Raw genomic sequence first — 25,674 nt, 5'->3', positions numbered from 1 at the left:
GCCATTGTCAAGGTTTGATTGATGAATCTCACTGCACAAGCGGTCAGTATCAGAACACTGCGATCTGACCTCACACATCTGTCAAGATTGGGTAACCACGCCCACCCCTCCTTTTAGCCAATGAACCACTTTCGGTACTTTTCTCAATTTCAATCTCCTTGCGTCCTCTCCTCGCCTCCTTCTGAAAATCCATTGGAAGAGAATGTCAGAGAGGAGGGACCTCTGACTTTCTCACCCAATGGGTTTGGCGAAGGAGGTGAGGAGAGAGGACTCGAGGAGTAGCCAATGCAATTGAAATTCTCACCCTGGGCTTCCAATCCCTCTGTGCTGCACGACAATTCGACAGTATATTCGCCGCTCGAGAGACGGAACCAGGGGGACAAGTTGTAGACCTCCAAAACTATTTTACGTTGATGCGTTAGCGACAGTAGGGTAGATGAGAGCTGGGATCACTCAAACCAGGAGAACGCGAAATTAAACTGCATTTTATGTCATGTTTGGAAGTTTTGACAGATCTCGTAAAACAGAGTATATTCTTTGAATGTTATTGTATGCACAATTCTGGGGTTGACATACAGTAGGAGTGGGAGTTTCTGTAATCGCATGTTCCCCTTTTCCAATGGACACGCATTTGGAGACCCCTGGTACACCAAGTAGACCTATGGAATCACTTCTGTAATGTGGATTGCAATTTTATTTGAAAAAAATAAAGGTCTACTTCAGAACGATGTGAGAAGATACGCGTCCTGGATTTTCATGTTTCTGGATATCTTAAAAATTATTGGCAACAGCTGAAAGTCGCTATGCTCAAGGGATTTCTGCTCAGGTGTCTTGCCTGCTCCGACCGTGGGACCAAAATGGATTTGACGCCACTGCAACCCCCCGTCCCCCATTAACAGAAGTTCTAACAGTTCTTACATTTTGTTATTAACCTACGGTTTTAAATTTGACAAATGCTTTGGAAGAAATCGCAAGACGACCCGCATGGATTTTAAATCGACATTTGCATTTGGAATTTCAATCATGAACTTCGTTGACAGTTTGATAACCTTGTTTCTCCTGACACTTCTGTATTTGTCAGCTGTCAAGGTAAATGATGTATCATAACAGACCCAGGGTCTCTAAATGAACGTCAAGAAATGGATTATATTTGTGAAATATGGTCAAGTGTAGGTCGTCCTTGTCGCTCCCCTTGTTAGGTCATTGCTCATGTTTTAACAACCTCAAAATGTTTCGTGGCATCGGATATATCTAAATAGCAAATCTGACACTGTTCCAACTTCATGTATTTACTGTGTGGTGTGTTTTGTCGTTCAGAGGTGGAATAGGCTTATCTAATGTTTTTGAAGGAATGTTATAAACTTTAGTCTAGACTGGTGATTGCGGGCCTGCTCAGAACCACCTTGGCGATATTATTACGCTTTTAAAGGCGCAGCGGCATTTTGAATTTGCAGAGATATGGCAGCAGGTTCGTTGCCTTCACATTCGATCCTACAGTTTCATATTAATAGGCACTATCGGAATACCACTACCCAACGACATCTTAAATGAACATTTCTGAAAAATAGTGCATTGGCTTCATATTTTATTAAGGCTTTAACATTACTTTAACTAATTAAAAGGTAGACAATGATGTAGGTCTATACTGGTTTGCAAATCATTAATCAACATGTTGAAGCCTCCACATGACCCTTGGGCAAAAGTTTTTATGATAATAGCTCTTTAGGAGACTTTTCAGGTTGGGGTGAAAATGGTCCAACCAAGTCACCCATGATACAAGTCAGTATTCAATGTCCGTCCATGTCAGAGGAAGTCAGGAAATGATGTGGAAACTGGCCACTAGGGCAAACAGTGAGTGTTGTTACCTTTTTCTTTTTACCTTTATTTAACTAGGCAAGTCAGTTAATAAGAACAAATCCTAATTTTCAATGAATACCTTCAAGTAGGTTTCAGTGTTGTGGCATCTACCTCTGATTACAAATATTGCAAGTTTGAATCCAGCGATTTCATATTTTTTAAGCCTATCCCAAACCTTAACCATTCGAAGTTGATGCCTAACCTTAAACATTTGGAATTAGTGCCTTAAACACTTTGAAATTTGCCATTTTACGTTTAAAACATGGATTAACGTGTAATTCTGACGTGAGACTGTGAGAACTGGTAGCAGCGGTCACAGGTTGAGGTAGATATTATGCGCTTGCATTGTTCCAACTAAACTCAGTAGTCCTCAGTGAAAGCCACTTGGTAATGAATCTCCAGGCCTCATGCAATCCTGGGCAGAAATTGCACAAGTGTGTGTGTGTGTGTGTATGATGATGATGATGTGTGTGCGTGCCTGTGTACGTACGTGCATATGAGTGGATCGATGCCAACCACTGTGGGAGGACTGCTGACAGCAATCCCCACTGTGGAGAAATGTCGCAAACTGTGGGCTGGATACGGGTCATTGTAGCAACAATTAACAAGTGTGGTCTGTTGTGTTGCGTAGCCTACACTCGCATAGAGAATTAAATGGTAACATTTGCAAACAGGCTTACAACTTCTTCAATCTTCACAGTGAATTACAATGTAGGCCTTGGCTTTGAAACAAAACAAACAAACCGGTTGATCTTTGACAGCGCCAATGTCAAATCGTGTCTGCACCACATAGCCTCTTTGGTTACACTTAAGTAAATGTGAACTGCACTGGAATATGACATTCGAAAATCTAACCTTCAATTTGTGTGCCCCTTTTCCTTTCTCCCGTGCAGAGTGCCCACATACCGAAAGAAGGATGGAGGATTTCTCATGACGGCGGTAGGTGTAAGGCACCGTGGGAAAAGGGCTTTCATTGGGCTCCCTCGAAGGCAAACTGCCAAGGAAACAGGGTTTGTGTGGTTCACATTGAGAGCACAGGGAGACCCACACCTTCTAGTGGAGTGAAGTGTAACTACACTAGGTCCTCAGGTTGGCTGAATAGGCTCCAACATTGAAGCCATTGTAACACATTTCAAATAGAATGTTGTCAATTTTCACTTAAAATATCCATGAATTCCATTTGAAATATTGTGTGAGGTTTTTATAGAGTGGAATTGAGTCTCTGGCCCTCATGGGTTTTTTACACAAGCATAAGTTGCACAAAATATTTGGAAAGGAGCTGCTTTCGATCAGAAGCTGAATGTTATGTGATATTGTTTCATACTATGTTTGGTTTGGCTGGTATAAGACACTGCAGGGGGTGTGCTATGATTTCCCATTTCTCCTTTACTCTCCAAGAGGAATCAGAGTTTTTGTCTGTCTGTGGTGTCTCAATGTCTTTCCCAACATGTGCAGCCCCAGGCTACAATGTTTTTAGTGCTTCAGTGCAGAAGGTACCAAGCTTTGTGGGGCTGAGAGAGGGATTGAAAGAGGGAGTCAGTACAGAAGCATACCAGAGCCACAGTGAGAGAGGAAATGAGAGAGACACCTTGATGGGTGAGATAATATAATAATAAAATATATAATGTACATATGGCATGTACTGTAGTAGATGCTTTTATCTATAGCGACTTACAGTAATACGTGCATACATTTTCGTATATAGGTGATCCCAGTGGGAGATGCTGATTGTTGAAGGGAAGTTAATGTAGTAGATGTATATTTTGTAATGTGCACAACAGCCCTGTTTTTGTTGATCATTTACAGTATGTGTGTATAGGTTCTTGGTATACTAAATGTATGTGCATGTCTCTCCTCAGTGATATCCTTCATGGAGGTGTACAATAAGAGCCTATGTCAGCCCAGGGAGCTGCTGGTAGAGATCGCACAGGAGTACCCAGAGGAGGTAGAACATATCTTTATCCCATCCTGTGTGGTGCTGACGCGCTGCGCAGGCTGCTGCAACGATGAGATGCTAGAGTGCACGCCAACCTCCACGCATAACATGACCATGGAGGTGAGAGACAGAGCGTTTCATATTTTAACCCTTACATCTCCTTCACACTTCTTCTACAACCCTACTTCTACATATACCGGTTACATCACCAAGGAGGTGAGATACTGACCTCTGACCCCTTATCTCTTACATTTAGACTGGACACCTCCCCAAAATGGCATTTATAACATAATGGAGGTGTAACCCCATACTTCTTTCCCTTTGTGTTATTTCCTCTATCCCCCCCCATGTCCCCTCACAACACAGTAACATCACTATGGAGGTGAGAGCCCTTTAAACTTTAACCCCATATATTAACCCACTGTTCTCCGGCCACCGACGACGTGGTTATGGATTAAGGCATTGAGACACCACATCCATAGCCTCTAACCTCCCCCTATCCTCATGTTATGGACAGGAGGGATCTGATCCTAAATCAGCACCACTACTCTGAGACACTTTGTGGATACAGGCCCTGATCAGTGCTCAGTGTGATTGTAGATGGCACCCGGAAGTAGGAACGGACTCTTAGTTATCTAACAGAGACAATCAATATCGTAGAAGACGTCCATATGCCCTAAACATGCCCTGGGAATATGGATCCCCCTACCTCTTACATTGAGACACCACATCCATAGCCTCTAACCTCCCCCTATCCTTACATACTATAACATCCCTTTCAGGAATCTCTCCAGCCTCTTTCTGACAATCCATATACCCTTATGTTATGTGTGTCTATGTATGTAGATATATGTAAGGGATAATCAACGAGGGGCTACGCGTTCTATGGACAATAATGAACAACGTGGAAGCTTCCACGAAGTTGCATTATTTTCCAGAGAACACATAGAGCCCAAGTTGATTATCCCTTTTATACCATGGCTATAATTTGACACATTGCCGCTAGAAATGTGTTCGACATCCACTGAAGTAGCTAGCTACAGTAGTTGCCATGGTAACCAAACACACACACACTTGCTAGTTTAGCTAACCAAACCATTAGTCCTAGCTTGCCATTATGAAAATCTAATTCAACAGTGCCAATAATGTTTTCAATTTGACTTTTGCTTTCAAATGCAGCTCAAACATGGTCCCATTTCTGGCTAACGTGTTCTAAGTCACCATTTTGCAAGTTTCAAGTCTTAATCTTTGAGTTTTGAGTCAAGTCCCAAGTAATAATGGGCAAGTCTCAAGTAAAGTCCCAAGTTCCACAGCTCAGCTCAGGTCAAGTCACAAGTCCCTAATTTTGGGTTTCGAGTCCTCAATGGTTGTGTTTTATGCCATTGCAATGCATCTGTGATTTTGGACTGACATGTTTTACAAACTGCATCCCTTTTCCCCCCACTACCACATCGTCTTTGAAACCGAATGCAACAATTTTTGGGACCAATAATGGCTTAATGCACAGGTGGCACTAGGTCCCAGTGTAGTGGGGCAAATGGTTTTCCCTGGGGCCCAGCGTTTTCCTAATCTGGTAACCAAACCAGGTAGAAATAAGTGATTAATTAGTAGTTGTAAAAAGGTATTTATTTATATGGGCAATGGGACTAGATTTACATTTGAGTCATTTAGCAGACACTCTTATCCAGAGCAATTAGGGTTAAGTGCTTTGCTCAAGGGCACCAGCAGATATTTCACCTAGTTGGCCCGGGGATTTGAACCATCGACCTTTCGGTTACTGTCCCAATGCCCTTATCCACTAGGCTACCTGCCACCTAGGTATACAGATATTTTCTAAACAGGTCAAATGGTTTAAAGAAATTTAGGAAAATTCCTGGGAGGATGGAAACCCTGTTAGACTGCAGAAACAGTGTACTTGTTAATACGAATTATATTTTAAAACTATACTTTCCTTTACACAGACACAACCATTGCAATTGGACAATAGAACTCACAGGGTTGAGCTTGCTTTATGCAGGTTTGCATTGTATAGGCCTATGCAACTGCAATTAAAAGTAACTCACACAGTCTATTTATGTAATCAGTATTGTGTTGTTTGATTCATTTCATTTCATTTAATACTTTTGGATTGAAAAGTTCATGGTAGCCCAGCCAGCCAGCCCAAGTTTGAATATAGCCTAAACCAAATTTGATCAAGTTCACATTTTCTCCTAACACAAATATATTGGCTATAAATAGGCTACAGAACCCTGCCTAGAGGGGACATGGAGCATTGTCTGTGGCCTATGCAGCTGCCGGCTGTAGTTGCCTATGCAGTAGCCGAGTTGATCAAACTGAGAAATTGTCTCGTTTTCTTCCCATACAGTTTAGGTGTAGGCTGCTGCAACATTTCTGTGAAGTTTTTGCTCGTGTATGTCGGTAGTAATGTGTAATCACGTTTGCTAAATAAATACTGTGGGGCGGCGTGCGCTTTGCTAAAGGATGTGCTTTGTACCTAGCCTGCGCAACCTGTGATTTCCGTGAATCTGATTGTTCAAGACACAGAACAGAATGCACAGAACCTGCAGCACTCCGATATGAAGGACAGATAGGCTTACATAGTGTGTGAGATGACTTATCGAGTCATACAGCGAAGTCCAAGTTAAGTCTCAAGTCATAGATGCTCAAGTCAAAGTCAAGAGTTTCTTTGTTTTTTTTGCCAAGTAAAATCTTAAGTCGCAAAATTTAAGTCACATGACTCGAGTCCCCATCTCTGACTATAGCCATTGAATTCCACTGTGCAAATATACCAAATATACCTACAGTAGTTGCCGTGGTACACAGACTTTCTAGTTTAATTAACCAAACCATCAGTCCTAGCTCGCCATTATGAAAATCGAATTCAACAATGCCAATTCGTGTTTTCAATTAGATTTTTTTATTTCAAAAGTAGCTCAAACATAGAACATGTATGAATGAACAATAGCCATTGAATTCTACTGCGCAAATATACTGTGCATTATAGGGAAATAATGCATGCTCTAGAATGCTCTTCAAGCCAATCAGAAACAGGTATTCAACAATGCAATAGTATAATTAAGTGATAACGCCCGAGAAGCCGATTTCGTCTCGGGCCGGCAAACCGTGCCAATATATCCTCTAAACACTGTCTTCGAGGGCATTATCACTTTTATACAACGGGTTACCAACATATTCAAATAATGATTGACACATTTTAATTAAAAAACGTTTTGATTAATTTATTCATACTATTTCATCCTTCCACAAGATATAGTCCGACACACATCTAGGGTTGCTAGAGATGCAACCCAGTCGTTCAGTCTGTTTGTTCTGCATCTATGGACGCAACGCAGTCATTCGATCTAAATGTTCCATACTGGCTAGCAACGTTCTTATCCCTTTCTTGCTAGCCAACTACGCCTAACTTACAGTTACGTCAAAAAGTGCAGCCAGAATAACAGAAACGTAGCTGCATGTGCATTTGTTTAAGCTGTTTTCTATTGACATTTATTTGGCTATATCCATAACAATGAGCTAATGGGACTCGATTTCACCTGGCATAGAAAATGTGCTCACTCGTCAGGACACTGTTGTTCAGTGGAGCTAGCCAACAACACAGCTACAGTAACACAATCACTTCAAACTGAAGCTGGAAAGACTGCAAATTATCTGCGTCTCATTTTTACCTTTTTTCATTTGACATTTTTTTGTATATATCCCCAAAAATTATTATAGCTGATTCCTGATTTCGACATTGCTAAGAAATGTTGCCCGCCTGTCTCTCGTCCCGACTCGTTCATTACTTTGGGACAGCGGGAGATCAAATTTGAATATTGAAACAATGTTGCAATTGTCGGAGAGACAGATTTAAGTTTTTTTTTCAAATCTCCGCTGTTGAAAACGAAGTGTTAGTCTAAAAGAAATGTGAGATAATGTCTAGATGCTTTTATAGAGGAGATCAAGTTTGTAAGTTGCCTGGCTGGGCTGATGAGACAACTTGTGGAATAGACACCGGCTGGAATGCGGTTTTAACCAATCAGCATTTGACTCACCCGTTGTATAAAAATGTGTAAACAGTATATATGTGTGTGTATAGTATATTGTAGTATATGGTGGGAAAGGAGAGAGTATGTTTGACTGTTCTATATTAGACTCTGTCTTCTCTTGTTTTTGTTTCCACAGATAAAAAGAATAAAACCCCAAAGGCAAGAAAATAATATCTTTATGAGTTTTACAGAACACAGTGCGTGTGAATGCAGGTAAGATGTGTTTAAGTATTATTTTGTACACTTGCTGCATGTACACACACACACACACACACACACACACACACCTACCTACTATCTACTCCAGTGTTCTTCTCAGTTCAGGGCATATGGAGGTCTTCTACGAGGAATTCAGGGGCATTTACTGTAAACAGCGATATTGATTGTCTCTGTTAGATAACTAAGAGTCCGTTCCTACTTCCGGGTGCCATCTACAATCACACTGAGCACTGATCAGGGCCTGTATCCACAAAGTGTCTCAGAGTAGTGGTGCTGATTTATGATCAGATCCCTCCTGTCCATATTATCATATTCATTATGATCTTAAGGCAAAACTGATCCTACTATAGATCAGCACTCCTACTCTGAGATACTTTGCAGGTCACAGAACAGTGATATGGTATGAACCAAGTATCAGCTTTTCCTTTAACGCCATAGCTATTCATTTATTTAACATTTTATAAAGATTTCTAGCCTACATTCAGTGTGTATAATTTTCCACCTTTTCATAACCACCATATAAACTGCTCAAACCATTAATTCGTTGTTTGTTAACCATTAATAAACTCTTTTGTAAATCACTTTTCACGACTCTAACTAGTTTATAAGTAGACTGCAATGTTTTACATGGTTTTCTACGAACCAATTGAGACTACTGTGAAATGAAATGTGACGTTTCACAATTCTTGGCCTCCTGTACACACTGGATTAGCTGTGAGCCATAGGATTCGTTGCTCCATAATCAGCTATAGTGAAATGAGCAACAAAATAGAATTGAGAATCGACTATTGTTATCAGATTGTGTGTGTGTGTGTGTGTGTGTGTGTGTGTGTGTGTAAACAAATCAAGGAGATAAGCCAGGGAGAAAGCCATCTTTGTCATGACTACTTGGGGATCAGGGATGGAAAACACTAGAGTAGTAGAGTGCTACAGGGCCACCCAAGCTGAATCCTGCCTATGTCTATCTATCTGTCTACTGTTGATGATCTGAATCTGTTTACAAAGAAACAAACGGTGGGCTAGATTTTGTATTTATTATGGATCCCCATTAGCTGTTGCCAAGGCAGCAGCAACAGTAGTCTTCCTGGGTCCAAACACATTAAGGCACTTACATTACATATAAAACAAATATAAAAAACAGTACATCATATGACATTATTACACCACTACATATCTACAAAACAAAATGTATAATACCACCATACAACAATATTACAATGTACGTGTGTGTAGAGTGCATGTGCTAGCGCTTGTGTGCGTATGCGTGTGTCTGTACTTTTGTGTGTCTCTTCAGTCACTGTGTTCCATAAGGTGTATTTTTTCCTGTTTTTATTTTAATTTTAATCTGACTCTACTGCTTGTGTCAGGTACCTGATGTGGAATAGAGTCCCATGTAGTCAGGGCTCTATGTAGTTCTGTGCGCTTCCCATAGTCTGGTCTGGACTTGGGGATTGTGAAGAGACCTCTGGTGGCATGTCTTGTGGGGTATACATGGGTGTCTGAGCTGTGTGCTAGTAGTTTAAAGAGACAGCACGGTACATTCACCTTGTCAATGCTTCTTACCAAAACAAGTAGTGATGAAGTCAATCTCTTTTCCACTTTGAGCCGTGAGAGTTTGACATGCATGTCATTAATGTTAGCTCCCCGTGTATTAAGGGTCAGCCGTGCTGCCCTGTTCTGAGCCAATTCTAACTCCCTCTTTGTGGCACCTGACCACACAACGGAGCAGTAGTCCAGGTGTGACATCTAGGGCCTGTAGGACCTGCCTTGTTCATAGTGCTGTTAAGAAGGCAGAGCAGAACTTTATTATGGACAGTCTTCTCCCCATATTTGCTACTGTTGTATCAATATATTTTGACCATGACAGTTTACAATTCAGGGTTACTCCGAGCAGTTTATTCACCTCAACTTGCTCAATTTCCACATTATTCATTACAAGATTTAGTTGAGATTTAGGGTTTAGTGAATGATTTGTCCCAAATACAATGCTTTTAGTTTTTGAAATATTTAGGACTAACTTATTCCTTGCCACCCATTCTGAAACTAACTGAAGCTCTTTGTTAAGTGTTGCAGCCATTGTAGTAGCTGATGTGTATAGTGTTGAGTCATCCGCGTACATAGACACACTGACTTTACTCTTTGGTAGAGATTTTAAAAAGTTAAGCAGCCTAGACAGCTGCCCTAGGGATTTACGGATTATGTTGGAGAGGCTTCCATCAGAGAACACCCTCTGTGTTCTGTTCAAATCAATTTTTATTTGTCACATGCGCCGAATACAACAGGACCTTACAGTGAAATGCTTACTTACAAGCCCTTAACCAAAAATGCCATTTAAGAAAAATAAAATTAAGGAGCAACCAATAAAATAACTATAGCGAGATTATATACAGGGGCTACCGGTACAGAGTCAATGTGCAGGCGCACAGGTTAGTCGAGGTGATTGAGATAATATGTAAATGTAGGTAGAGGTAAAGTGACTATGCATGGATAATAAACAGAGAGTAGCAGCAGCATAAACATGGGGGGTGGGGGGGGGATAATGCAAATAGTTCGGGTAGCCATTTGATTAGCTGTTCAGGAGTCTCATGGCTTGGGGTTAGAAGCGGTTAAAATAAGCCTTTTTGACCTAGTCTTGGCGATCCGGTACCACCTGCTGTGCGGTAGCAGAGAGATTGTGGCTGGAGTCTTTGGCAATTTTTAGGGCCTTCCTCTGACACCGCCTGGCATAAAGGTCCTGGATGGCAGGAAGCTTTGCTCCAGTGATGTACTTGGCTGTACACACTACCCTCTGTAGTGCCTTGCGGTCAGAGGGTGAGCAGTTTCCCTACCAAGCAGTGATGCAACCAGTCAGGATGCTCTCGACGGTGCAGCTGTAGAACTTCTTGAGTATCTGAGGACCCATGCCAAGTGTTTTCAGTCTCCTGAGGGGTATAGGCGTGCCCTCTTCACAATTGTCTTGGTGTGTTCGGACCTTGATAATTTTTGGTGATTTGAACACCAAGGAACTTTAAGCTCTCAACCTGCTCCACTACAGCCCCGTCGATGAGAATGGGGGCATGCTCGGTCCTCCTTTACCTGTAGTCCACAATCATCTAATTTGTCTTGATCATGTTGAGGGAGAGGTTGTTGTCCTGGTACCACACTGCCAGATCTCTGACCTCCTTCCTATAGGCTGTCCCATCGTTGTCAGTGATCAGGCCAGCCACTGTTGTCTCGTCAGCAAACTTAATGATGGTGTTGGAGTCATACTTGGCCATGCAGTCATGGGTGAACGGAGTACGGGAGGGGACTGAGTACGCACCCCTGAGGGTTCCCCGTGTTGAGGATCAGCGTGGTAGATGTGTTGTTACCTACTCTTACCACCTGGTGGCGGCCCGTCAGGAAGTCCAGGATCCAGTTGCAGAAGGAGGTGTTTAGTCCCAGGGTTCCTTAGCTTTTTGATAAGCTTTTAGGGCACTATGGTGTTGAAAGCTGAGCTGTGGGTAATGAATAGCATTCTCATGTATGTGTTCCTTTTGTCCTGGTGGGAAAGGGCAGTGTGAAGTGCAGTAGGGATTGCATCATCTGTGGATCTGTTGGGACGGTATGCAAATTGGAGTGGGTCTAGGGTTTCTGGGATGTTGGTGTTGATGTGAGCCATGACCAGCCTTCCAAAGCACTTCATGGCTACAGATGTGACTGCTACGGTTCCATAGTCATTTATGCACGTTACTTTGGGGCTCTTGGGCACATGGACTATGGTGGTCTGCTTGAAACATGTTGGTATTACAGACTCGGTCAGGGACAGTTTGAAAATGTCAGTGAAGACACTTGTCCATTGGTCAGCTCATGCTCGGAGTGGAGTGCACGTCCTGGTAATCCGTCTTGTCCTGCGGCCTTGTGAATGTTGACCTGTTTATCAAAATCAAATCAAATGTATTTATATAGCCTTTCGTACATCGGCTGATATCTCAAAGTGCTGTACAGAAACCCAGCCTAAAACCCCAAACAGCAAGCAATGCAGGTGTAGAAGCACGGTGGCTAGGAAAAACTCCCTAGAAAGGCCAAAACCTAGGAAGAAACCTAGAGAGGAACCAGGCTATGTGGGGTGGCCAGTCCTCTTCTGGCTGTGCCGGGTGGAGATTATAACAGAACATGGCCAAGATGTTCAAATGTTCATAAATGACCAGCATGGTCGAATAATAATAAGGCAGAACAGTTGAAACTGGAGCAGCAGCACGGTCAGGTGGACTGGGGACAGCAAGGAGTCATCATGTCAGGTAGTCCTGGGGCATGGTCCTAGGGCTCAGGTCAGTTGAAACTGGAGCAGCAGCACGGCCAGGTGGACTGGGGACAGCAAGGAGTCATCATGTCAGGTAGTCCTAAAGGTCTTACTCACATCGGCTACAGAGAGCGTGATCACACAGTCGTCTGGAACAGCTGATACTCTCACGCATGCTCTGTGTTGCTTGCCTCGAAGTGAGCATAGAACTTTTTTAGCTTGTCTGGTAGGCTCGTGTCACTGGGCAGCTCGCGGCTGTGTTTCCCTTTGTAGTCCGTAATAGTTTGCAAGCCCCGCCACATCCGACGGGTGTCAGAGACAGTGTGATACGATTTAATCTTAGTCCTGTATTGACGCTTTGCCTTTTTGATGGTTCGTCGGAGGGAATAGCAGGATTTCTTTCCCACTCCTTGAAAGTGGCAGCTCTAGCCGGTAGCTCAGTGCGGATGTTGCCTGTAATTCATGTCTTCTGGTTGGGGTATGTACGTACGGTCACTGTGGGGACGACATCATCGATGCACTTATTGATGAAGGCAGTGACTGATGTGGTGTACTCTTCAATGCCATCCGATGAATCCCTGAACATATTCCAGTCTGTCCTAGCTAAACAGTCCTGTAGCTTAGCATCTGTGTCATCTGACTACTTCCTTATTGATCGAGTCACTGGTACTTACAAGTTCTCTTGTAAGCAGGAATCAGGAGGATAGTTTATGGTCAGGTTTGCCAAATGGAGGGCGAGGGCAGAGCTTTGTACTCGTCTCTGTGTGTGGAGTAATGCTGGTCTAGTGTTTTTTCCTTCTGGTTGCACATGTAACATGCTGGTAGAAATTAGGTCAGATTTAAGTTTCCCTGCAGTCAAGTCCCCAGCCTCTAGGAATGCCACCTCTGGATGAGCATTTTCTTGTTTGCGTATGGCTTTATACAGCTCGTTGAGTGCCGTCTTCGTGCCAACATCGGTTTGTGGTGGTAAATGGACAACTACGAAAATATAGATAAACTCTCCAGGTGAATAGTGTGGTCTACAGCTTATCATGAGATACTCTACCTCAGGTGAGCAAAACCTTGAGACTTCCTTAATATTAGATTTCGCGCACCAGCTGTTATTTACAAATATACACAGACCGCCACCCCTTGTTTTACCAGAGGCAGCTGTTCTATCTTGCCGATGGACCGAAAACCCAGGCAGCTGTATGTTATCCATGTCGTCGTTCAGCCACAACTCAGTGGAACATAAGATATTACAGTTTTTAATGTCCCGTTGGTAGGATAGTCTTGATCGGAGGTCGTCCATTTTATTATCTAATGATTGCACGTTGGCTAATAAGACTGATGGTAAAGGCGGATTACTCACTCCCCGTCGGATCCTTACAAGGAACCCCGACCTATATCCCCGATATCTCAGTCTCTTCTTCATGCGAATGATGGGGATTTTGTCCTTGTCAGGTGGCTGAAGTAAATCCTTCGCATCAGACTCGTTAAAGAAAAATCTTTGTCCAGTACGAGGTGAGTAATTGCTGTCCTGATATCCAGAAGCTCTTGTCGGTCATAAGAGACGGTGGCAGAAACATTGTGTACAAAATAAGTTACAAATAACGTGAAAAAATACACACAATAGCACAATGGTTAGGAGCCCGTAAAATGGCACCATCTGTATAGACATGTACATCTTTATCCACACTAGAGTTCGACCGATTATGATTTTTCAACGCAGATACCGATTATTTGATGACCAAAAAAGCCGATACCGATTAATCGGCCGATTTAAAAAAAATACAAATAAAAATGTTTTATTTGTAATAATGACAATTACAACAATACAACTTAATATAAAACATCAATAAAATCAATTTAGCCTCAAATAAATAATGAAACATGTTCAATTTGATTTAAATAATGAAAAAATAAAGTGTTGGAGAAGAAAGTAATGTGTGCCATGTAAAAATGTGTGCCATGTAAAATATGTGCCATGTAAAAAAGTTCCTTGCTCAGAACATGAGAACATATGAAAGTTGGTGGTTCCTTTTAGCATGATACTTCAATATTCCAAGGTAAGAGGTTTTAGGTTGTAGTTAATATAGTATTTAAAAGACTATTTCTCTCTATACCATTTGTATTTCATATACCTTTGACTATTGGATGTTCTTATAGGCACTATAGTATTGCCAGTGTAACAGTATAGCTTCCGTCCCCCTCCTTGCCCCTACCTGGGCTCCAACCAGGAACACATCGACAACAGCCACACTCGAAGCATCGTTACCCATCTCTCCACAAAAGCCGCGGCCCTTGCAGCGCAAGGGGAATAACTACTCCAAATCTAAAAGCGAGTGATGTTTGAAACAGTATTAGCGCACACCCAGCTAACTAGCTAGCCATTTCACATTGGTTACACCAGCCATTAGGCTGATAGGCTTGAAGTCATAAACAGCGCTGGCAAAACGCACAAAAGTGCTGTTTGAATGAATGATTACAGGCCTGCTGCTGCTCAGTCAGACTGCTCTATCAAATCAGACCTAATTATAACATAATAACACACAGAAATACGAGCCTTTGGTCATTAATATGATCGAATCCGGAAACTATCATTTTGAAAACAAAACGTTTATTCTTTCAGTGAAATACGGAACCGTTCGGTATTTTATCTAACGGGTGGCATCCCTAAGTCTAAATATTCTTGTTACATTGCACAACCTTCAATGTATGTCATAGTTACATAAAATTCTGGCAAATTAGTTCGCAATGAGCCAGGCAGCCCAAACTTGCAAATACCCTGCGTGCAATGAACGCAAGAGAAATGACACAATTTCACCTAGTTAACATTGCCTGCTAAACGGGATCAGTAGTTATAACTAGTGATTATGATTGATTGTTTTTATAAGATAAGTTTAATGCTAGCTAGCAATTTACCTTGGCTTCTACTACATTCGTGTAACAGGCAGGCTACTCGTGGAGTGCAATGGTTAGAGCGTTGGACTAGTTAACTATGCGGTTGCAAGATTGGAACCCTGAGCTGACAAGGTGAAAATCGGTCGTTCTGCCCCTGAACAAGGCAGTTAACCCACAGTTCCTAGGCAGTCATTGAAAATAAGAATGTGTTCTTAACTGACTTGCCAAGTTAAATAAAAGGTATAAAAAAAATATATATAAATATTTTTTTAAATAAAAATAATAATCGGAAATCGGCGCCCAAAAATACCGATTTCCGATTGTTATGAAAACTTGAAATCGGCCCTAATTAATCGGCCATTCCGATTTAATCGATCGACCTCTAATCCACACTATAGCATGGGGTGTAATGCCCTAACACATACATTTTTCTAGCAGCAGACATTGATCGATAATGTCAAAAGCCGCACTGAAGTCTAACAAAACAGCCCCCACTATCTTTTTATCATCAATTTCTCTCAGCCAATCATCAGTCATTTGTGTAAGTGCTGTGCTTGTTGAATGTCCTTCCCTATAAGCATGCTGAAAGTCTGTTTACTTTAAAATAGCATTGTATCTGTTCAAAGACAATTTTTTTCCAAAAGTTTACTAAGGGTTGCTAACAGGCTGATTGGTTGGCTATTTGAGCCAGTAAAGGGGGCTTTACTATTCTTTGGTAGTGGAATGACTTTTGCTTCCCTCCAGGCCTGAGGGCACACACTCTCTATCAAGTAGGCTTACATTGAAGATATGTCAAATAGGAGTGGCAATATCGTCTGCTATTATCCTCAGTAACCCTCCATCCAGCTTGTAAATGTTCATAGACAATAATACTTCTTCCACACTCACTTTACGTAATTCAAAAGCACAATGCTTGTCCATAATTTGGTCAGATATACTAGGATGTGTAGTGTCAGTGTTTGTTGCTGGCATGTAATGCCTAACTTTGCTAATCTTGCCAATGGAAAAATCATTAAAGTAATTGGCAATATCAGTGGGTTTTGCGATGAACAAGCCATCTGATTCAATGAATGATGGAGCCAAGTTTGCCTTTTTGCCCAAAATGTAATTTAAGGTGCTCCAATTTTTTTTACTGTCATTCTTCATAGCATTTATTTTGTTTCATAGTATAGTTTTCTTTTTATTTAGATTTCTCAAATTGCAGTATGTTTGCCAATCGGTTGTAATGCCAGATTTATATGGCATACCTTTTGCCTCATCCTTCTCAACCATACCATTTTTCAATTCCTTATCAATGCAATGGGATTTAACAGTTCTTTCAGTCATTTTCTTAACGGGTGCATGCTTATTAGTAAGGTAAGGGCTGTAAGGTAACATGTTTGTTTCTATCTTTCAGGCCAAAGAAAGAAGTGAAAGAACAGAGACAAAAGTGAGTACAGACTCTTGCACTATGTTGATTTGAGAAGCGATGCCTTTCTCTTTGTCATTGTCTTTCTCCTTCTATGTTTCACTGTTCTCTTTCTCCTGTGCTCACACATTTTTAGCATTTCTCTCTTAAAATGTGTGTTGTTACACACAGCATATCAAATTATCACTCACACTACCATGTGGCACCGATCCAATGAGCTTCCTGGGACTCACAAAGAATCACATCCATTTTATTCATTCTAATTTCATGGCCCTTTGAGCTCTCAGGTGAGCCACACGGAAAACCCCAAAATGCTTCACCCAGGTGAACAAGTGACACCTGGTGAGGTCAATGTCCTCTGCTCCTGTCATCTAATGTTGTTTTATATACACCTGTTGCTCCTTACATTCCTCTGTTAAATTCCTCTGTTTACATTCCTTCTCTCTGTACCTGCCTTTAAGTATTTCTCGGTTCATTCCTTTACTTATGTTTTACAGGATCCTGTGATGTGTATATAACTGTGTGTTTTTAGAAACCCCCTTTAACCATTTTTTTGTGTGTGTTTATGGGTCTAGCTTTAATGGATTTCTTGTTTTCGTTTAACTTATTTTTCCATCTCTACATGGGATTGTCTAGTTGTCCTATTGCCTAAACCTACAGGATTACAAGGGTCTTTGGTTGTATTTAGGTTTTATATGTCATGTGTCCAGCGGTATAGATAAGGGTTTGTTTCTGAGACCCTATCTGACTGACCTTGTTTTAACCATTTATGAGTCTGAAGGCTGATGACTTTAGTGCTCCCTGCCACCATGTTTCTACACTGAGATGCCCCAGGGGACATTCAACTCTTGTTTACTGTTTGCTCAACTTTTACATCTGACCATGCTGTGGTGACGGCAGGGCTGGATTAAGAAATCGTAGGCCCTGGGGCTTAGATATTTTCTAGGGCACCCCTCCCGTTTTCATATGTGTACAGCCGTTTGCAAGTGCACACTTTTTTTATGAGCCTAAGGAAGAAGTAATTTAACTGTGAAACTTTTTAAATAAAAATATATCTGCCTCTTGGCGGTTGCAGTAAGAAAAAATATATATACACATTTTAAATTTAGCTCTGCTTCAAGGGCCCCCTATGGCCTTGGGCCTTCGGGCTTCAACCCATGTAAGCCCCTGTATTAATCAGGCCCTGGGTGAGAGGCCTCCTGGGTAGTTAGTAGAGGTTGACGATTATGATTTTTCGACGCCGATACCGATTATTGGAGGTCCAAAAACAGCCGATACCGATTATTGGAGGACCAAAAACAGACAATACTGATTAATCTGCCAATTTTTTATATATGTGTATGTATATGTAATAATGACATTTACAACAATATTGAATGAACACTTTTATTATAATTTAATATAATACGTAAATAAAAATCTATTTAGTCTCAAATAAATAATGAAACATGTTAAATTTGGTGTAAGTAATGCAAAAACACAGTGTTGGAGAAGAAAGTAAAAGTGCAATATGTGCCATGTAAAAAAGATAAATTGTAAGTTCCTTGCTCAGAATATGAGAACATATGAAAGCAGGGGGTTCCTTTTAACACGAGTCTTCAATAGTTAAGAAGTTTTAGGTTGTAGTCATTATAGGACTATTACTCTCTATACCATTTGTATTTCATATACCTTTGACTATTGGATGTTCTTATAGGCACTATAGTATTGCCAGCCTAATCTCGGGAGTTGATAGGCTTGAAGTCATAAACAGCGCTGTGCTTCAAGCATTGCGAAGAGCTGCTGGCAAACGCAGGAAAGTGCTGTTTGAATGAATGCTTATGAGCCTGCTGCCTCCTACCACCGCTCAGTCAGACTGCTCTATCAAATATCAAATCATAGACTTAATTATAATCTAATAAATACACAGAAATACGAGCCGTAGGTCATTAATATGGTCAAATCCGGAAACTATAATTTCGAAAACCAAACGTTTATTCTTTCAGTGAAATACAGAACCGTTCCGTATTTTATCGAACAGGTGGCATCCATAAGTCTAAATATTGCTGTTACATTGCACAACCTTCAATGTTGTGTCATAATTCTTTAAAATTCTGGCAAATTTTTTACGGACTTTGTTAGGAAGAAATGGTCTTAACACAGTTGGCAATGAGCCAGGCGGCCCAAACTGCTGCATATACCCTGACCCTGATTGCACAGAACGCAAGAGAAGTGACACAATTTCCCTAGTTAATATTGCCTGCTAACATAACTTTCTTTTAACTAAACATGCAGGTTTAAAAATATATACTTGTGTATTGATTTTTCGAAAGGCATTGATGTTTATGGTTGGGTACATTGGTGCAACGACAGTGCTTTTTTTTCGCGAATACGCTTGTTAAATCATCACCCATTTGGCGAAGTAGGCTGTGATTCGATGATAAGTGAACAGGCACCGCATTGATAATATGCATCGCAGGACAAGCTAGTTAAACTAGTAATACCATCAAGCATGTGTAGTTAACTAGTGATTATGTGAAGATTGTTTTTTGTAAGATAAGTTTAATGCTAGCTAGCAACTTACCTTGGCTCCTTGCTGACAGGTGGTCAGCCTGCCACGCAGTCTCCTCGTGGATTGCATTGTAATCCGCCATAATCAGCGTCCAAAAATGCTGATTACCGATTGTTATAAGAATTGAAATCGGCCCTAATTAATCGGCCATGCTGATTTAATTGGTCGACCTCTAGTAGTTAGTCACAGTGGTGTTAATGATGGTACAAAAGAACTCTGAAGATCAATGGACTTGATCAGTCATCCTATGGAAGCTAACTCTAGTCTAGCTTCACCCAATCATTGTACGGAAATGTTCCTTTGTCACATTTTGTTATATACCCTGCATCTGTTAAATCTGCTGGAAGTGAATAGACTACCTGGAACTCATTGTACCGTTATATCATGAAATTGGACGCCTGTCAGTTTCCTGAGGGTGTCGGGAAATGCCTTCAAAACCGGACATTAGGGGAAACAGTGGGCGCTATTACCATCAATTAGGCTTGGGTTTTGATAGGGTGTTGTGGACGGGGGTGGTGGATAGCTGTCATCCTATGACTCCGGATCAGAAGGTTGCATGTTTATTCCCAGTGGTGGACCCTCATTTGTAATTTTAAGCCCATCCAAAACATTAACACTTAAAAATGTGACGTTTGGAACAACTTCGAAATTTTGAGAAGTGCAAAAACGTCTAATAATGCATTGAGCTTGTTGAGATCCATCAGCCAAGACTGGTGACCCAGATTAGTTGAAAGAGAACTAGGCTAACCCTTGTAGTTTTCATGACATTATCAGCTAACCCATCTATGTGCACGCTTAAATGGCATTTGCCTCATGGAGTGCAACACATCTCCTTAGAGTTGATCAGGTTGTTGATTGTGGCCTGTGGAATAGTGTCCCATTCCTCTTCAATAGCTATGCAAAGTTGTTGTTTTTGGTGGAAACTGGAACACGTTGTTATACACGTTGATCCAGAGCATCCCAAACATGCTCAATGGGTGACATGTCTGGTGAGTATGCAGACCATGGAAGAACAGGGACATTTTCAGCTTCCAGATGAATGGCACGACAATGGGCCTCAGGATCTCGACACGATATCTCATTCAAATTTCCATTGATAAAATGCAATTGTGTTCATTGTCCGTAGTTTATGCCTGTCCATACCATAACCCCACCGCCACCATACATGCTGTCTGCCATCTGCCCGGTACAGTTGAAACCGGGATTTATCTGTGAAGAGCACACTTCTTCAGCGTGCCAGTGGCCATCGAAGGTGAGCATTTTCCCGCGTCGATTGCGACGGCAAACTGCAGTCAGGGTAAGACCCTGGTGAGGACGATGAACATGCAGATGACATTCCCTGAGACGGTTTCTGACAGTTTCTCAGAAATTCTTCGGTCTCATATGATCCCTCAGGTGAAGAAGCAGGATATGGAGGTCCTGGGCTAGCGTGGTTACACGTGGTCTGCGGTTGTGAGACCGGTTGGACAGACTTTCAAATTCTCCAAAACTACATTAGAGGCGGCTCATGGTAGAGAAATGAACATTAAATTCTCTGGCAACAGCTCTGGTGGACATTCCTACAGTCAGCATGCCAATTGCAGGCTCCCATCAATTTGAGACATCTGTGGCATTGTGTTGTGACAAAACTGTACATTTTAGAGTGGTCTTTTATTGTCCCCAGAACCAGGTGCACCTGTGTAATGACCATGCTGCTCAATCAGCTTCTTTATATGTCATGCCTGTCAGGTGGATGGATTATCTTGGTAAAGTAGAAATGCTCACTAACAGGGATGTAAATTAATTTGTGCACAAAATCTTAGAGAAATAAGATTTTTTGTGCATATTAAACATTTCTGGGATCTTTTATTTCAGCTCATGAAACATGGGACCAATGCTTTACATGTTGCGTTTATATTTTTGCTCAGTATAGTTTACATGTTGTCAACAATCTAAGCCAACCCTGTCCATTTTGCCCCATAGTTGCACAAGTGCCGGTTTTGTTGCTAAACAACCAACCCATCTATAGTCCAGTATCCATTTGGGAATGTTAAGTGTAGCTGAGGGAGTGTTTGGCAAAAAAAAACAGCTTACACAGCTAAACTTAAATATTAAACTTGTGAAACCCTTTCTTTTTTGGTCTAAGAATGTCTAGAAGCCCGTGTTCTTTTGATAATTTATTTAGCTACAACAGTGACAAAGTTTTAACTTCTAGATTCATGGGCCGTTCTGGCTCGGACAAGGCTTACTTGTCCAATTCTTATTTACTAGATTAATTGAGACCATTTGATTCTATTTCAGTCCATTTTCTCACTCCTATAGCCTCTGTGTGAATGAATGATCAATTGATCAATTGATTTGATTTACTGACTAACTGAACTCGGAACTCTCTATTCGGTTGATATGTGTCTCTTTTCCTCCTCCTCTCAGATGTATCAGCGTTGTTGTGCTTCTTTCTCTTTTTTCCAGAAAACCCCGGAAAGGCAAGGGCAAAGGCCAAAAGAGAAAGCGAAAGAAAAACCATGACCTAAAGAATCGTGAAGCGTATGTCAGCTCGGCCTTCTCCTCTCCCAACCTGCACTTGAGTGTGGCACTTCTGATTATTAAGCTTATTTGGGAGGAGTTAATTTGCCCCTTTTTAATTAATTAATTTGCTCACTCACTTTTCACAGCCCCACCACTCCACCCAATACCACCACCACCACCCAATCCCACCACATGCATCAATTGGCATGAGGCTTTTCTGAACCCCCACCCCACCGGAGTAGGTAGAAGTCGTCCCTGAATAATAAATAACATCTGATCCTATATCTATGGTTAGGGGTGACTTCAACCTCAAATCACTACAACTCACGCGATTCACCCATAACCCTGCCTCCATACCTCACTGCCACCCTCACCCCACCCCCCTGGTGATAAGGAACCCTAGGGGAGATGAAGGGAAAGTATGGAGGGATAGGGTAAAGATAACAGAACTGAACAAACCAGCATGGCTTTTTGCTGACGATCTCAACTAATCCGGTATCTGTTGTGGGGATCATCCAAGGCCTACATCAGTGTTGAGTCTGTCTCGCTTTGCTGTGTCTCATACTCGCCCTTTCCCCCTTTCTTCTTCTGTTTCTTTTCATCCCTCCAAACAGGTTTTTGCTGTTCCGTCTGCCATATCTGGGCTTTGTTTGCAATGTGAGCATATGAGAGATGACAATCACATTGTTGTTTCTTTCTGGGTTATGTAAACCAACAAGTTGTTTAGCCCATTCTATTTGTGCGTTCACTTTGTCTCCATGGGTCTCAACAATTTTTTTTTAGTTTTCAATAGAAATAGTTGCTTATGTTTCTGAAATGGGTTTAATGTCAAATAATAGAGTTGTTCTGTTCACGTTGCTTTGCCTTTAGTTCTCAATGGAATGTCTGTCTGTGAAAATGGTTTGGTCCACTATCAACCCCTCTGTGTGGAAACAGAATGGTACAGTCTCTCTAGTGTTCTTTGTCATTTAAACAAGATCTATTCTCTTATCTACTGGTTGTCTATCTAATCTGTGTCTACAGGTGTAGGATCTTAACTTGAGCCAGTTTGCTACAGCAGGAAAATAATCCTGCAGCAACAGGAAATGTGGATTATAATTAATGGGTTCATACATTTTTTTGTTACGGCAAATCAAGTCTGAAATGTTAACTCGCACTGCAAGTTTGCACTTCCTGCTGTGCAGGAAAATTCTCAGCAACAAATGAGTGATCATATTAAGATCATACATCTGTATGGGGAAAACAACACTTAATATTTTAATTCAATAAAATCGAATCCCATATCTTTACGCACAAAGACGACCTCTGAGTTTAATTTGACTGTAAAAAGAGAGTTTTGGGATGTGTTGAATTTGACAGTGTTTTGTGTTGTAAGCCTCACGTAACTGCCAAAGCTTGCTGGTGCATGTCTAACCGGAACAATGCATACTGTATGTGGGCAAGCCAATCATCAAGAATCACTCCCCCCTACCACCCTACGAGACAGTAGGAGGAGGTCACCCTGCCAACATAGGATGAGTTGGGGAGAGGGCAATGGTTTTGGGGGTAATTTTGCTGCTTGCAAAGTGTCAGTTTTTGTACAACCCTCCAGTCACATGCTACAATTCCTCCTTTACATACCCACACATAGAGAACATTCACACACAGGCACTGACACTGGGAGTATGAAGTTGCAGCATGTGTGGGTTGTCAGAAAAACACTTCCAAGGTTGTTTCCATATTAACACCATTCTAATAAACATCCTTCCTATCTCTTTCTCCTCCTCCACTCTCCTCTTCATCATCCTTCACTTTTTCCTCTCCTCTCTCTGCCTGTCTGTCTAAAGTCAGTGCGAGCCATGTTGTGATGGCTGTTCAGAGAGGAGGAAGCAGGGGTTCATCCAGGACCCTCTGACCTGCCAGTGTTCCTGCAGAAACTCCAATGCCCACTGCCGGGCGCGTTACCTGGAGCTCAACGAGAGGACCTGCAGGTGTGTTTGTGTGTGGGTGTCAGGAGGACTTTTGTTTTATCACTCTTTATCACCTCATAGCTCGGTATGGTAACCAAGATGGTGTTTGGTGACATTTCCTGACCACATAAGAGCCTACCATTAGCCAAGAACCTGACCAAGACATTGGCGCTCAGTTCCCAGAGCACGAGATCAAGTGTGTGTTTCATACAACCATACAGCCCTACATCTCTGTTTTTAATACCTGTCTTCTCTTTGTCTCCCAGATGTGACAAGCCAAGAAGATGAGAGGCCAAACTTCAGATGAAATGACATGATGGAATATTCACAAGATGTTTCACAGCTCAGCACTTTGAACTTTAAACTCTAAGCTCATTTTCTCTGTGGAAAGCATTCCTCTGGACTGACTGAGAAACAGCAGAGAGAGAAAGAGAAAGAAAATGAACAGACAGAAAAATCATCCCAATGTAGATCTGTATATACTAAAGTATATACTAAAAGTACACATTTTTTATTGCTGCTAAAAGAAAACTAACTAAAACCCATCATTATAAAAAAGCAAACAGCTGTGTGGTTTTGTATTTCACTGGCGTGTGACCGGACTGCAGTTTTGTTGTAATTTCATTTATGCAAATTCTTCACTGGATATATATGAGTGGTTATGTGTCGAATCAGAAACAACAACCTAGCTATGTGGTACATAAATCAGCAGAAAAGAGGAGGAAGAGAAGAAGGGAGAATATTCTTGGAGGGATGGAAAGTTCTGACCCCTAGACTCCCGTTGCAGGAACCCAATTGCAATGGCAGGACAGCCAATGGGAAAATGGGGATCTGTCCCTTTGTGACAATTTATTTTACCTGAAAGCAAGTTCTAAAACGGATGTGTAGAACTTGTGGAATGCTAGAACTGTGTCTTTTGCTGCCCTTTCTAGCAGTGGAACTGGATTTGGAGTGCCATTAATACTTCTAAAGGGATACTGATGATTGATTTTGATATACATGGAAACCTCTAGAAACAACTGATACTGTAGCTTGATTCCATTGAGAAAATGTGCCTCAAACTGTGCTGATCACTTCAGAGTGAGAAATCCTGAATCTGCTTCTTAAATTATTTATTTGTTTTCGGAGGGGAGGGGGATGGTACCCTGTCTGCGGTTGAACTCAATACAGAATGCAATAGTATCGATGGCAAGCTGTCTGTATATATACCATACATACTTAATATCCCTTATGTCATAGTCCGCTATAGATAATTTATAATGTTAGAGTATTTTCAGTATTCAGTCCTCTACCCGTATTTAATTTGAAATATTTATATATACAGTGTTATGTTCTTTTGGGTTTCCCCCCTCCCCGCTATGTGATGTCATTATCGTCTCCTCTCTGCCTAGCTACAAGGAGACACTGCTCTTGGCTTTTATAAGAAAAGAAAATCTTTATGTAAACATTCCTCAAATGGATAATTTGTATGGACGGCCTTTTTAAGGTGGGGGTGCTGCGTGTGATTTTCACCCTGCTCGTGTGTGCGCATGTGTGTGTGTGTGTGTGTGTGTGTGTGTGTGCGTGCGTGCGTGTGTGTGTGTTTTTAGAGGCAGAGTAGGCTTATGCTTGTCTTGAGCTCCACCGCGCAAATAACAATAAACCCTTGCTAAAAGAAAGCTCGGCCTACCAAGTCAATGCTTCCATTTTGTGTTTATATTACAGCTAGCAACCTACAGTACATTCGGAAAGTATTCAGACCCCTTGACCTTTAAAAATTGTTTGTTACGTTACGGCCTTATTCTAAAATGAATTAAGTCGTTTTTGTCCCCCCTTATCAATCTACAGACACAATCCCATAATGACAAAGCAAAAAACAGGTTTCTAGAAATGTTTGCAAATGTGTATATATAAAAAAATAACTGAAATCACATTTTACATAAGTATTCAGACCCTTTACTCAGTACTTTGTTAAATCACCTTTGGCAGTGATTACAGCCTTGAGTCTTATTGGGTACGATGCTACAAGCTTGGCACACCTGTATTTGGGTAGTTTCTCCCATTCTTCTCTGCAGATCCT

At 41.5% G+C, this 25,674-nt stretch overlaps 1 protein-coding gene and 1 long non-coding RNA gene across 9 annotated transcripts in view; one reads left to right on the top strand and one right to left on the bottom strand.

Moving 5' to 3' along the window:
* Positions 1-25,674, bottom strand: part of LOC149984126 (uncharacterized) — a 182,327-nt gene that overhangs the window by 16,874 nt on the left and 139,779 nt on the right. The gene's annotated exons all lie outside the window — the stretch shown is intronic.
* On the top strand, positions 261-25,273 carry vegfab (vascular endothelial growth factor Ab). 8 transcript variants are annotated; one of them, XR_016495405.1, is made up of 9 exons: positions 297-1,089; positions 2,751-2,796; positions 3,313-3,453; positions 3,717-3,913; positions 7,976-8,052; positions 16,599-16,631; positions 21,610-21,684; positions 22,281-23,636; positions 23,882-25,273. XR_016495405.1 is itself a non-coding variant. In XM_021600620.3 (9 exons), the coding sequence occupies exons 1-9, from the start codon at positions 985-987 to the stop codon at positions 23,901-23,903; spliced, it is 840 nt and encodes a 279-aa protein (XP_021456295.1). In that variant the 5' UTR covers positions 297-984; the 3' UTR covers positions 23,904-25,273. The 8 variants fall into 8 exon arrangements, 5 of the variants coding, with proteins under 5 accessions (XP_021456296.1, XP_021456297.1, XP_090089072.1 ...); XR_016495404.1 differs by having other exon boundaries at positions 2,751-2,946; XM_021600620.3 differs by having other exon boundaries at positions 23,493-23,636.

This window comes from Oncorhynchus mykiss, chromosome 4 (genome assembly GCF_057628025.1).
Source record: "Oncorhynchus mykiss isolate SJ-2025 chromosome 4, ASM5762802v1, whole genome shotgun sequence".
In the NCBI taxonomy this organism is placed as follows: Eukaryota; Metazoa; Chordata; class Actinopteri; order Salmoniformes; family Salmonidae; genus Oncorhynchus; species Oncorhynchus mykiss.
The sequence above is the reverse complement of the archived record's forward strand: the minus strand, read 5'-3'. Positions and strand labels throughout refer to the sequence as shown.

Coding starts and splice junctions, on each gene's coding strand:
- vegfab (XM_090232944.1), top strand. CDS start 985: ATGGATTTTAAATCGACATTTGCATTTGGAATTTCAATCATGAACTTC. Junction 3,454..3,716: donor TGAGAGAGACACCTTGATGG/GTGAGATAATAT, acceptor GTCTCTCCTCAG/TGATATCCTTCATGGAGGTG. Junction 21,685..23,492: donor GACCTAAAGAATCGTGAAGC/GTATGTCAGCTC, acceptor GTCTGTCTAAAG/TCAGTGCGAGCCATGTTGTG.